Source organism: Carettochelys insculpta, chromosome 3, assembly GCF_033958435.1.
Source record: "Carettochelys insculpta isolate YL-2023 chromosome 3, ASM3395843v1, whole genome shotgun sequence".
Lineage (NCBI taxonomy): Eukaryota > Metazoa > Chordata > Testudines > Carettochelyidae > Carettochelys > Carettochelys insculpta.
Window position 1 is genome coordinate 84,343,905 of NC_134139.1, and position 14,497 is coordinate 84,358,401.

At 42.0% G+C, this 14,497-nt stretch overlaps 1 protein-coding gene across 1 annotated transcript in view; it reads left to right on the forward strand.

The window, feature by feature from the left end:
• Nucleotides 1–481: 481 nt before the first annotated feature.
• C3H6orf118 (chromosome 3 C6orf118 homolog) overlaps nt 482–14,497 on the forward strand; it is a 55,359-nt gene continuing 41,343 nt past the window's right edge. Inside the window, exons 1-5 of the mRNA XM_074990267.1 lie at nt 482–1,183; nt 5,439–5,561; nt 8,086–8,145; nt 10,701–10,825; nt 12,849–12,907. Coding sequence (XP_074846368.1) covers nt 482–1,183; nt 5,439–5,561; nt 8,086–8,145; nt 10,701–10,825; nt 12,849–12,907 — 1,069 coding nt within the window. The remainder of the gene's footprint in view (nt 1,184–5,438; nt 5,562–8,085; nt 8,146–10,700; nt 10,826–12,848; nt 12,908–14,497) is intronic.

Consider the following 14,497-nt stretch of genomic DNA (forward strand, 5'->3'; position numbering starts at 1 on the left):
CCCTTCACAATTTTCCACTTGTGTTTTTGGCAATTTTTGGTCACCAAGTTTGCACCAAAGGTCACCAAGTTTGCATTCTATCTCATTGTTAAATGTAATGTCATTCATGGTTTCTAGAACCATTCCCATCCCAATTGGCATCTCCTGGTGCAGTTGTAGGGATGAGATCAGCAATTTATTGGACATGGAGAATGGATTCAGATTCTTAGTTCTAGAGATGGCACTCCCAGCTCAACCCTGAGGTAAAGGGCACATTACAGGGATGGCCTCTTGAAATTGACATGACTGCTTCCTGTGCTGTTTGGTTTGATGCTTCATGGGCTTGAGTATCCAGGGTTGAGAATCCAACTATTAATTTCACTTCATGTACTCTTGTTATGAAGTTCAAAAAGGTGAGGCATATGTTCCATGTTTTTCTCAACTGAAATTCAATGCTAGTTTGTTTTTTTTCCCTGTGCTGTACTATAATCATCAGTTTGCCATGGCAGAAAGCAAGCAAGAGAGGAGCCTGACACATCTTTTAGATGGCTTAGAAGAAGCCCACAGAGCTGATGTTCAACTTTACACCTCAGGACACTTGAACCACAACAAGCTTTATAAGCCCCGAGAGAATATAAAACAGGTGTACTGGGACAGTGCCAAGAAACCAACCAGTTTCATGACCGAAAGAAAGCAAATCTCAGCTCAAAATATATGCAGTGAAACAGCCAAGAAGATGAAAAATACTCTGTGTGATGTTCCCCCGAGTACCACAGTGGTTCCAGTCCATACCAAATCAGCCTCTCCTATCTACAGACTTGCTCGGGCACCACTGGTCAGCACTGATGTCCAAGGGAAAGGCCCGCTCACATCTACTCCTTTGGAAAAGCAGCTGAAGGAGCTTAAAAAGAAAATTGAGGAGGAGACTAACAGACTCAATAGGCCACTTAAAAGAGAAGAGTTAGATGTGCCGGAAATGAAAGTGTTGAAGTACAAGCCAGTTAAGAACAGCCAAAGTTGTGCAGCTGAAATTGCTAAAGATGAGTATCAGTTTATGCCTTCGTATTTGGCTGGAGTGACTAAAACTGATCAGTTTCACAAGTTTTTACGTTTTCAGAGGAATTTTATAGCCAAGCATGATCTGCTAGAGAATGACATCATTGGGAGGAAAGTATCTGAGCGGCATGAAAGGAAGTTGGCTCAGGTAAGCAAAAGCATGTCAGTGATGATACAAAAACAATACCTGCTGCCCTCCCCTTCCCTTAAATCTCACAAGCCTCCTAAACTGGACAGGGTAAGAAATGAGAAATCTGATTGTTGCTATGAGAGAGCCCCACTCATGGCCTAGAAATTACAGTAAGATCTTTGTTTAGTAGGAATTAGAGATGGAAAAGACATGTTATATTCTCATTTCAACAACCAGCTGCAGTTGCTGGGTTTCAGGCTGGTAACCTAACAGCTGATTAGTATTTCTGTGAGCAGGGAAATATATTTCAGACTGGGTACGTGAGGAAATAATTTTACCAAGGCTTGGATCGCTTGATCCATGTTGTGGTGGGCAAATGGGAAGAAATGTAATCTAGGCCAAGAAGGAGTCATAACACAAGTTGACAGTGTGTCAGTATTGGTCCCATTGACCATGCATAACACAGAGTCTTTCTCAGGAGCACATAGTATTGGTTGATCCTGATGTTGCTCCTCAGTTCTTGCTCTTAAGTTTAAGAAAACAAGGTACCAGTGATCACTAACCATGTTTGATTTTTGGATGAGGCCCTGCACTTTGCACACAGGAAGACTCCAGCTGAGCATTAGGCTCTGTTTGAGTTCAGAGTGAGTTTGGGAGGCACTGTAGCAAAGCTTGAACACACCCTTCAGTGCGTCTGATCTCCCACTCTAAAACTGGCTTTGCTGAAGTATGTCCTGCTTGGATGTGAATCTCAGAATGGGATGAAGATGCTACAACAGATCTTCTTTGCTGCACCATAGAGTCCCTGCTTGCAGTGCAGCATTTGAGTCACCAATACGAACTGCTGAGTATTCTTGGAACCCAACGAGTTTCAGAGGTCTTTATGGGTTGATACTGTTTTGCTGTTGAACCGCTCTATTGGTGGCTCCAGGGGACTTTAGACAGCTTAGTTGTCCTTGGCACACATTAGCTCCTAATTGTCCCCTCCATCAATTTTATCTGCCTATGTCACTATGATCATCAGAAGCCTTGGGAATGATGCAGTAAGCAGTGAGATAAGTAGAGAGCTAAGAGTACTGACGGCAGAAATAGAAATCTGTCAGACTGCAGCATAATAATTTTTTGAAATGTTATTCTGTGGTTGTGCAAGCAGCCAAGGAGTCTTCCAATTTATTCACTTGCTGTTTATAGGAATGCTGCAGGTAGTTGATCAGTGGTATTTGCAGACATGGAATTGAGCTTAGCAGGAGTGATACCTGCTCGCTCAGGAAGACTGATAGCCAAGGATTGTAAGAACAATGAGAAATTCTGTGGTACTTTGTAGACTAACAGATTTATCAGAGCATAAACTTTCTTGGGCAAAGAACCCCTTTGTCACATGCATCTATACGGTGCCACAGGACTTCTTGTTGTTTTTGTGGATACGGACTAACCCCTCTCATACAAGGACTGAAAGAGGCAGCTGCCAAACTGAGAGAGCTTTGGGCAGATTGGATATTGGCAACAAAATGGATGAAGAGCCGCCGAATAAAGGAGTCTTCCCTCTTCTTGGATATCTGCAGTCTACTACACTAGGGCTACGTCTACACATGCACGCTACATCGAAATAGCTTATTTCGATGAATAACGTCTACACGTCCTCCAGGGCTGGCAACGTCGATGTTCAACTTCGACGTTGGGCAGCACCACATCGAAATAGGCACTGCGAGGGAATGTCTACACGCCAAAGTAGCACGCATCGAAATAAGGGTCCCAGGAACAGCTGCAGACAGGGTCACAGGGCGGACTCAACATCAAGCCGCTCCCTTAAAGGGCCCCTCGCAGACACAGTTGCACTAAACAACACAAGATCCACAGAGCCGACAACTGGTTGCAGACCCTGTGCATGCAGCATGGATCCCCAGCTGCAGCAGCAGCAGCAGCAGCCAGAAGCCCTGGGCTAAGGGCTGCTGCACATGGTGACCATAGAGCCCCGCAGGGCTTGGAGAGAGAGCGTCTCTCAACCCCTCAGCTGATGGCCGCCATGGCGGACCCTGCTATTTCCATGTTGCGGGACGCGGATTGTCTACACGTGCCCTACTTCAACGTTCAACGTCAAAGTAGGGCGCTATTCCCATCCCCTCATGGGGTTAGCGACTTCGACGTCTCGCCGCCTAACGTCGATTTCAACTTCGAAATAGCACCCAACATGTGTAGCTGTGACGGGTGCTATTTCGAAGTTGGCGCTGCTACTTCAAAGTAGCGTGCATGTGTAGATGCGGCCTAGGACAAAGTGTGCAGCTCTGCTAAGAGGGCTGTAGGTTCACCACCACAAGACCTTTGGCTCCTCTGAACACAAACTGCCATATGGAGGAAACAATTTCTTCGCAAATTTATTTCCATCTGCAAGAAGTGTCCCAAGAGGAATATCTCTCCACTTGGTCCTAGGGTGCACAGTAACTAGGGTTCCAGGCAGAACAAGAAGGGAATAGGCAAAGGAATGAACACTTGCCTGAGAGATCTCCCAGGAATTGCCTGATTTTTAGACTTAAAATTGCATTAAAGATGCCCAGAAAACTTGAGTTCATAGGCCAACTTTCACTTACTAATTCTTCATACAAGAGACTCAGTTATTGGAGATAATGAATCAAGAGACACTTTTCTTCATTGGGAAGAAAAGATGATTCCACTGTCAGTAGAGGAAGATAGATCGCTGTGAATCACAATCAAAGGAGCATGGTTTACTGCAATGTGAAATGAAGAGATTGTGTGCTGCTGTTACCATAAGCAGGAAAATGGGATCTTGCTATTGTAACAGAAGGATACCCCACAACTGTTTAGCTGTAGAAACATTGAACTGAATCTACAAAATTGAAGAGAACATTTTCTCCTTGGATAAGTTTGTGTCCATCACATTTTTTGTTACCTCATGAAAGCAGACTACAGTTAAAGCTGTTAGCCAGCATCAGTGGCAAAATTTGGTCTTTGATTGAATCTGCAAATATTCCTTTCTGCCTCTTTTGGGAGATACAGATGTTCACGAAGTGAAATCATGCAGTGGCTTGTCATCTGAATAAGAACATCTGTGTAAAGAAGTATGTTATTGGAGATGAATAGAGCACTGAAAGAGTAGATTAGAAGCACTGTCTTGCAAATGTTGCAAGGGTAAGGGAGAGAGCAGATGATCTAACACCTCTCTTCCATCTTTAATGCCTAATATTTTGTAATCAAAGATGTTTATATCAACAGTTACAACACAAGGAGGCTGTAAGTATTACATACCTTGGCCAAGATTGCCTTATTTTTCTCACTGTCCATGCTACTAGTTTTCTTTCAGGAATGTAAAGTAAACCCTCGAGTTACGCAGGGATTGCATTCCTGCAAGCCCTGTGTAACTCAAATTTTTGGGCATGTGCTGGTCAGTTTCTTGTGTCCTGCAAGCAGTGGGGAGAGGGGAACCAAGTGGCAGCCCTCCCTGCTGCTTTTGGGACTTGGGAAACTGACCAGTCACAAGCTCTCTGCCACTTGGGGTGCCTGGGAAACTGACCAACCAGGGGTCCTGCAAGCAGCCTGGCTCCCAGCTGCTCTCCCCTTGCAGAGCCAGGAAACTGATGAGGGCAGCCAATGGTGGGGAGGCAGAAAGCAGGGGCAGCCTGGCTCCCAGCTCCCCTCCACTCCTTGGATCCAGGAAACTGACCAGGCCGGCAAGGCAAGGCAAGGCAGGGCAGGGCACAAAACAGGGCTGGTCAGTTTCCTGCCTGCTTCACCCTCATCTGGGTGGAAGCCTGTGGTATTATACCAATTTATAACAGCTGAGAAATTGGCTTTAAATAACTAAACAAATGATACTTAAATATATTTAGGCCTAATATACTAATTGCTGCCTATAACACTCTTCAGGCTTCCCTTTATTTTCTCTTTGCTGTTATAAACACATCCTTTTCATTTTTATTCTGAGCCTTTTTTTTTACACTGGAGAATCCTGCTCAGCAGTATTTGTCATCTTCTGAACCATGTTATGAGTGTGAGAAAAATCTTTCCTTGAGTGATGTCTTCCTAACCCTTTAATCTTCCGTTGGTTGGTTCCCATATTATTCAATTCCATACACCATCAGGAAAGGAATCACAGATCCACAGAGGGTTGAATCAGGACTGTTGTTTAAGAACAATTCCTTGATAGCATATCTCTGAGTCTCAAGCCTGGGCTGTGTTATCTGTTCCCCTTTGAGCCACGTGGGGATGACACATCCAATACACATCTGCATGTTGTTTTTAGTTCTGATTTTTACTGCAGGAGCTCCAGAAGATCTGTGATTGTAATCGCCCCCATTTCAAACGGCTACAGGTCTTTGGGGATGTGTTTGAAGATATTTGCAACAGCTCTTCGATATTTGGTGATATTCTGAAGGAGGTTAAGGTAGGAGATACCAGTCAGGCTGAGCACATCATGATCTAAAGGTTCTCTAACTTCCATTTTATATTACCAAGGTTGTAATATGTGAATATGCACTGTAGGAACAGCTCACAGAATTTCAGAGTCAGGTAATGCTTCTGAATGCAACCAGCATGTCTACCTCTTCCAAGCTACAGTAAATGAAGATACATTTATGTTTATATTTTGTTTCTCCCTGACCTCCTACTCCTGCATTAAAATCAGACATACCTGTTAGGCCTTCCTATGCTCCTGACATGTTCAAAGAATCTCTTAATTTATATGCGATCTCTATGATCGCACAGGGGTTGGATGAGTCTTTCTTCGTTTATGGTCTCTTCTGGTTCCTCAGCTCTGTTTAGCTAAACACACAGGACTGGAGATTTGAAGTGCTGAGAGAGAGAGAGTGCAAATGCAGGTAAAGTCTGCCTTCCTAGTAATATGAGGTGACAAAAGCTTGCTCTGCGCCGATGTTGTTTCCATGTATTGTATTGTGAATAGAGAGAATCTTCCACAGTTCCATTAAGGGGATATCGAGACAGCATCCATGAACACAGTGGGAAGTAGGGGCTTGTGTAGCCTGTAAAGATGATGTTTGCTTATCTTTGTCTCTCTCTCTGGGATCCCTTGTGTCTCATAAGATTTCTCCTTGGATGCCTAGAACCAATGAGTGGGAAGGAGAGAAATTAGGCCAATTTTGTCAAGGAATGCTCTTTGGCAGTAGCGTCACATGAGGTCTCTGTCTCCATCAGCACTCCTTACATCAGGCTTTCTGGTCTTTTTCATAGAGATGACACTTGATCTCAAAGGGTTGGGCACCATTCTAGATGGTGGTCCTCCAGGTTACCCAGTCTGCCAGCAGCTCTCCCAGGTGTCAGTGTCGCAATTTACCAAGGTGGTGTTAAGAATGTCTCTGTAGTGCTTCCTTTCCCCACCATAAGAGCTTGTCCTAGCTGCACATGTGCGCTTGTTGCCTCGATGCTGCAGGAAACACTTTCTGCAAAGATGCTAATGTTGGTCTGTCTGTCCTGCCACATGATGTCCAATGTTCTCCTAAGGTACCTGTGGTGGAATTTCTCCAGATCTTTTATATGACATCTATAGAGAGTCCAAGGTCCAGCTCTGTATAGCAAAGTTGGTATGATTATGTGCATATTGATGTCACGGTCATCAAAGACTCACCTCCATAAATATCCATAAGCTGCACTGGCACTGAAAATTCAGCAGCAGATTTCATTGTTATCTGACCCAGGCACCATGGCAGATGACCAGGTACTGGAAAATGTCAACAGCTTCCCCATCTTGGAAGCTATCTGTCCAGCAATGCTATGTTTAGATAAAAATGTGTTGAAAGGCAAGTAAGCCCAAAGTTTTCTTTCCTAAAATTAGGTTTAACAAAAACCAGGCAAAGCCTGGTAAAATATAGTAAAGTTAAACAAAACAGTTGAGATGCAAGTTGGAAATAAGGGCATAACCCCAGGTCCTGTTGGCTGGGTTTTCCATGTAAAGCTCTTAGAGATCTACATATGAAAAATACTGATTGCCATGTAGCTGAATTAGTCATTCATTGTTTGTTACTGTCATTTTCATTTTTTTAAGTGTCATCATGTTGAAGGATAACATCCAAAACTCTCTGGACATCACATCCGTTTGTCCCTCCAGCTGTTCTCTTGTGATGGTGACTCTAATATGAAACAGAACCTAAAAACCCTGTGATGAAATTGAGTTTCACTCTTCCTGTTATATACATGGTTGAGCCATGCCACTGGCATTAGACAGTGCAAGACTGACCTAGCATCTGCTATTTGAGAGGAAGAGAACTGGCACCATTTCATATTTGTAAAGAAAGTGAACACATCCCAGTGCCTTCCAATACTTGTCAGGGGCTAATGTCAAACATTAGGAAATGGAATACTACCCAGAATTAGTGGCAGTGAGAAGAGGAGGAGTGGCTGGTTAGAAGAGGGTTTGAAAATAAACACCGTCTACATTAAAGGAAGCTAGAGGGTGTGGAAAGAATGCACTGAGTGTTGTTATATTTACCAACAAATGATATGATCCAGCTCTTTCTTCATTGAGGTTAAGACCAAACTCATTCCTAGCCCTATCAGAAAAGGTTCTTGTAGAATACATGCTATCCATACAGATTGAATCTCTAATCCAGCACCCTTGGGATCTGATCAGTGCTGAACAAGAGAATTAGCTGGACCACAGAATCTCGATGTTGTCTAGAAGCATTACCAACACTTCCCCTGCTTACTGGGCTTTTAGAAGACACTGAGCCATGTCTGGATGATGTGAACAAACTTTATGGGACTGCGGAAAACTTGGTTACACTTGATAAGTGGTTGTCCAGCTATGTAAAATCATGCTGGATTACATATGTTGCCACAGATGAGAGTAAGGGATGAGAGAGATCCAACCTGTAGTTGCTGGTGTTCAAGTGAATCCTGCATGTATAATCTCTGAACACTGTTGATAGGTGTCCTGTTCCTTTTTATTTATTTAGAATGAATACGAGCTCTACATGGTGATACTTCTGGATTCTCTGCCTACAACACAATACAAGGTAATAATCATTTGCTGGGGCAGTGCACGAGGAGGTCAAAAGGTCAATGTTACTTGCATTCCAAGTAGCAAAAACACTGTGAGGAGCCCCACGCATGACATAAAGCTTCTTTAGGACATATGAAAGAGACAGATTTGCACATAGACATACCAGTTATGTGAAATTGAACAGCCCTTGATTATTTAGTTGTGTGATTTAAACACATTTGGAACCACTGAAAGCGGATGTGCACTTATCTTTGATACAATGATATGGAGTCTGCCCTTTATTTCATTGCTCATGAGGACTTCCACATGAGCACCAACAGCAAATAGCTAAAGAGGCAGCAGATTTCAAGGCATAAAAACAGGGCTGGCAGGAACATCATGAATCGAATGTGTTGAAACAGTTCACCAAACCATGAACGTTGGCTATGCAGTATACTTTCTTGGAGATTTTGGCTTCATTGATGAATACTGCATCTGCATACTGTTAATTTTGTATGAAAATATGTTGCAAGTTCTTCTGTGGTCGGAAGGGAAAATTTGAGTAGAATGAGTGGCTCAGGGGATTCATAATTTAGATTCAGTGTTTATTTCTATCTAAGTCACTGATTTGAAACAATCCTGATTGGTGGTGACTGAAATCTGTTTTGTTGCAGAGAGGTAGTCGTGTTGGTCTGTATCTTCACAAAGCAAAAAAGTAGTCCTGTAGCACTTTAAAGGCTAATAATATGATTTATTAGGCGCTCTGCTTTCATTGGACAGACCCACTTCTTCAGATCTGGAAATTCTGAGGACATCTGACATCTGTTTATTTTCTTCAGATCTGAAAAATTCTGGGGCCATCTGACATCTGTTTTGTTGGTTTTTGTCAAATGAGCTAGTGGTTTCATTCCAATTCCTAGAGGATATATATCCGAATCACAGAAAAACTCACGCACAATTCTCAAAGAAATCATTCTGAATAAGTGCCAAGCTGCAGTGTCCAACTATGTATAGACCTGTTTCATAAGTGTATGTTCACACAGTTAGAAGTTTAAAACTTAAAGAGTGGGGAGGGTGCCCCAGAGAAATGTTCTACACAGTTATTTTGTGGAAGCATAAAATCTGAATTTAAACTTTTGTATTTGTACTGAACATTACACAGAGCTGTGTAAACATTTCAAGCTAGATACTCCCGTCTGAGGCAATTTTGTGGTGCATTGTTCCCTTAAAGCAAGGGAAGAATTCCTCCTGTGCAGGGGTACTTACCATTGGTCTGCAGGCAGGACGAGGAAGGTAGGTGCCATGAATTACTTGATTGTCCTCCAGCGTGTAGTCACTTGGGCCAGGACTTTCTTTTTTTGAATCAGGGAGCAGAAATTGGCTCTCTGTGGGTCTGGGTATGAAGTAGCTGAGAGAATACTTCCCAGAGTGGGAAGACAGACACACACCAGCCCTGCCTGAGCTAGCCCACTAAAAATATTTTTGTGTCCCTGGTGATGGTGTAGCTTTGCTGCCTGAGTACAGATGCAGGGAGTCAGGTAGTCTGGTTCATTTGTTCTCTCGGGGCTAATCCAAACCACCACACATGCTGTTGTGGCCGCACTGCTATATTCAGCATTCTAACTCAAGGAGAGCTAGGGCATATCTGTCAAACCACACTGGGAAGTACACTCACAGTGTCTGTATTCGCATAACTTCTTCTCTGCTTGTATTTTTTTTATTCTCTCTGACTCAGGTTTCTGCAGTCATATATTGCTATTACGAAGATTGCAACACAAGGATACTGTGTGACATTTATACTTTCATTTTGCTTTTGCTGTTTATTTTCAGTTTTGGAATATAAAAGTAATAATTTTAGGTCAGTGGTCTTCAGTCAAACTATGCATATAGGCTTTTGTTGTAGTCTCATGGTGAAAATCTGACCCTATAGGAGTTTACCATTTACTTCAATTGAGTGAGGATTTCACCCTGGCTACCAACTCTTTTCTTTAATGGCAGTCTGTGCTGGAGCCCTGGTGTAGCTGTGTACTTTGAGCTGCTGCTATCACAGTAGACCGTAAGGATGAACTTTGCACAGGTGACAGCAGTGGAAGTATGGTTTCTCCGGTATAATGTGCCCCTTGCATAAAAGAGAAGCAATGAAAGGAATGATCCCACAAGCAGAAAAGCCTTTTAATGCATAGAAAAGGAAAGAATAATTGGCTGGGGGGGAGAGAGAGCACTGCCAATCCTCTTTCTGTTGGTAACAATCTTCACTCTATCTTTGATATGTCTAAGGATGTCCAATGAACTGTCGTCCTATAGAGGTGGTTTCAAAACATAGTGTAGGTTTTCTGGTTCATCAATGGAAGTGTTACCATTAGCACTTACCTTTTGAGCTGCTCACTCAGAAGCTTGTCTCAGAAATGAGTTGTCACCTAAAAAATAACAAATAAACAAACATAAATAAATAAATAAATAAAATAAAAGGATTGCGCTAGGTCCTGCCTATCGAAAGAAGAAAAAATTTACAAGTACTCGCATGCTTCTTCCATATGCTCTTATAGATGTGCATGTTCTCATATTTCACCTGTTTATTTAATCTCACAGACACTGAAGGCTCAGGTGAAAGGTATGGAAAAAAGACCGGTCAAAACACAAGAAATAGAAGAGATCAGGCGAGAAGTACAGACCCTTGTGAAAAGGGCCAAAAGTGCAGTGGAAAGAAATGAAGAGTAAGTGCCATAAGTGCAAGGGATATGCAAACTGTATGTATTATCTCACTCTAGTACTCAGTACACACAGATGATGAGAGTCTGTTACTACTGCAAACTAAATGGAGTTTATTCTTACTACAAAGTGTTGAGTTAATACTGTATGGTTAAAATCTTGCTGGTGACCCATTTACATGAGCTGGAGACAAACCATTTTATGTTTCAAAATACACCCTCAAGATATTGCAGCTACACTCATTCAATCACATGTTTCAATGTCCTTTCCTCCAAACTCAAGAACTGTCGAGTCACAATCTGACCTAGCTGACATTTGCCCCTTCCATCTTTTTTCCTTATTCTCATTTTCATGAGTATTTCTACCCAGATTAGATGACTGAACATGTGGCAAAACCAAATAGCTACTTAACAGTGACCAATCAATTTTACATGTGTGTAGGTGGTATCTCTAAAGATAGGTTGTGTGACAGTGATATGGGAGAAGGGTTTTACTGATAAGAGTTTGGAATAGTTCATAAAAATGGTCATACAATGTCAGATCACTTGTACACCTAGCCCTGTGCCCTGTTGCCCGCCAGTGGGCAATGCCAGGTGTTTCAAAGGGATAGAACAGAACAGGTAACCATCAAGTGATCCAACTCTTGTCACCCATTTCCAGCTTCTGGCAAACTGTGGTTAGGGACATTTCAGAGAATGGTTTTGTTGTTGTGTTTGGAGTATGTTGTAAAACCTTCAACATCTCACAACCGCATGCATTCTGTCTATGACCATATCAAACAAATGTTTAAGTGTGAGAAAAATGGCATTGTCAGTATTTCCTGTAGCAAACCCAGCTGCATTAGTTACCATGAACCCAACTGTGTCAGGCTCAGAGGGAATAATACAAGCCCCCAAAAATGACTTAGCACAGCTCTTCAAATTTGTGACAATATTAGGGATAGAAGTCCATTATCTGAAGATCTGCCAGCTCTAGAAGGGAGTCTCTGTTAACAAGAGAAGCTGGAGATTTCTCTGTTCCAATGGTACCTTCATTTCTGCCTCTAGTAATCCAAATTTAAATTGTAACATTTTTCAGTAGACCAAAGGTGTTACTAGTGCAGGTGTAAATTTTGCGTGCCCTGCATCTTGGGGATATGCAACTGTTGGCGTAGGAGAGGGAGAATAATAAAATGTTTCTTATCAAAACAAAAAGCAGTCAAGGAGCACTTTAAAGACTAGCAAAATAGTTTATTAGGTGAGCTTTCGTGGGACACACTCACTTCTTCAGACCACTGAATGGATGTCTGAAGAAGTGGGTCTGTCCCACGAAAGCTCACCTAATAAACTATTTTGCTAGTCTTTAAAGTGCTACTTGACTGCTTTTTGTTTTGATAGTGTATAGACTAGCATGGCTTCCTCTCTGTTACTATTCAAAATGTTTCTTGGTTGATATCTTTTAAAAGGGTACCTGAAGCTGCTTGCAATTTTAAAACAAATCCATCGGAGATAGATTAATCAGCAGAGTGCTTGTGAGGAGGGCAAAGTACATGGTCAGCTGATCATCACGTGACTCTGCAGTGAATTACAAGGAGAACATGCCACATGTTTCTGGACCATATGTATATCCATATCCTACCATGTGTTTAAACAATGAGCAGACGTCTCAGTATTTCCATTCAGTAAACAAGCTGCTTTTTCTCTTGCCATTTTAATGCTACTTCCTTCATGAAACAAGGGCTCAGTGTGATGGTGCCTCAAGTCTGAAAGTTTCTCAGAGCAGGGATCATGGACCAAATTCTACTGTGAATTACATCACTCAAATTCAAAGTAACTCCAAAAAACTTCACTGAATTTTCCATTACTCTGCATTTACTCAAGTGTAACGGAGCTTAGAATTTGGCCTGCAGATGTCTATGGGAATCCTCACATGTATAAGAACTGCAGGATTATTTGAATTGCCTTGGCTCACGTCTAATCCACAGTGTGATGATACTCAAAACATGGCTGTGACCACATTAACGCAGTGTTCTCTTTTTTACCTCTCTAGACTTAGAAATGAGTTAGAAATTCAGTTGTGGGTGAGCCAGTCTCCTGAGAGTAAAGCGGGTGAGTAATCTTACAGCCAGCAGGAGATGCCTCACAGGTGACATAAGCTGACACTTGAAGAAGATCTTGTCTTGATCTCTAAGAGTCAGAGGGGTAGGTGATGTTGTGCAGCAAGATCTTTGTAGTCCTTTCAAAAACTCTTTATTATAAGCTGTAATAACTCTGGATAAACTTGATATTCATAGAAGTATTGGATCTTGCACAATTCTTGGCCTCAACAACATCCTGTAGCATTGAGTTCCACAACTGAATTGTGTCCTACATGAATAACTATAGTACTTGATTGCAACAAGAAGTCTTGTGGCACCTTATAGACTAACATATTTTGGAGCATAAGCTTTCGTAAACAAAGACCCGCTTCATCAGATGCATGAGTCTATTCAGCAAGGTGGAAATGGCCCCGTATCAACAGTACTTAACACTCAGTGGCAGATTTAAGGGTGACAGTTCTGAAACAAAAAAATTTTAAAAATCAAATGGAGAGAGAAATCTCTGAGCTGCAATTTATTTGCAAATTTGACTCCATTAACCATGGATTAAACAGAGACTGGGAGTGGCTCGCAACTTACAAAAGTAGTTTCTCTGCTCTGGGTGCTAATAGCTCCCCATTAGACTCTGACAAAGGCTCACATGCCCCTGTCTGATCTGACTTGTTTTTTTCTCTTTTGATAAGTACTGTTGATACTGGGCCATTTCCACCTTGCTGAATAGACCTTGTCAGCTCTAGCCTTCCCTCCTACTGTTACCCCACTCTTTAAATACGCCTCCGAAACCATCCCCCCACTCATGCATCTGATGAAGCAGATCTTTGCCCACAAAAGCTTATGCTCCAAAATACTGTTAGTCTATAAGGTGCCACAAGACTTCTTGTTGTTCCCAAAGCTATAGACTAACATGGCTACCTCTCTGATACTTGTCAGTATTTGATTGGTTTTGCATTTGTCTTCCATGAGCATTGGCTAAAGGTTTTTTAGTTGATTCAGTAAAGAAAAGAGTTTGTGAATGTGAAAGTTCATGAAAAGGCAAAAAGGAAGGAGATTTTATTTTCTGATGAAATGAGCCATTTCTGAAGTTCTGTAATATGTCAGGGTAGAACAAAGTATGTCATATTTGACCTGCATAGTGCATCTGTATTCCCTGCATTTGTTAAACTTCTGTATTTCTGGCAGATTCAAGGCATGGGTTCACATAGCACGTGATCATATGAAACCATTAGTTTGTACACTGTAAATAGAATAAATAGCCACATGAGTTGTTAAGCTGAGATGCTTTCTGGGTATCTGATAGCTGCAGCACGTATATGTTAAGTACTACACGGCAGCTTCTGAAAGGGAAAGAATAACTCTGTTTTGGCCAATACTTTTCCTCTCAGTTAAATACATCATACACAAAGCTGCAGGTTATCTGTTATCAGCACCATATTTTGGGTGTTGCCATCAATATCTTACTCATTATTATGAGTGCACATTATGTGCTTAAAGTGCTGTATGATCAAACAAACATCTCATGGGAAATGTGCTGGCCCAGAGTCTTCCATAATGTAGAATAATAGAATCCCATGTCTGGAAGAGACCTCAGGGAGGCCATAGA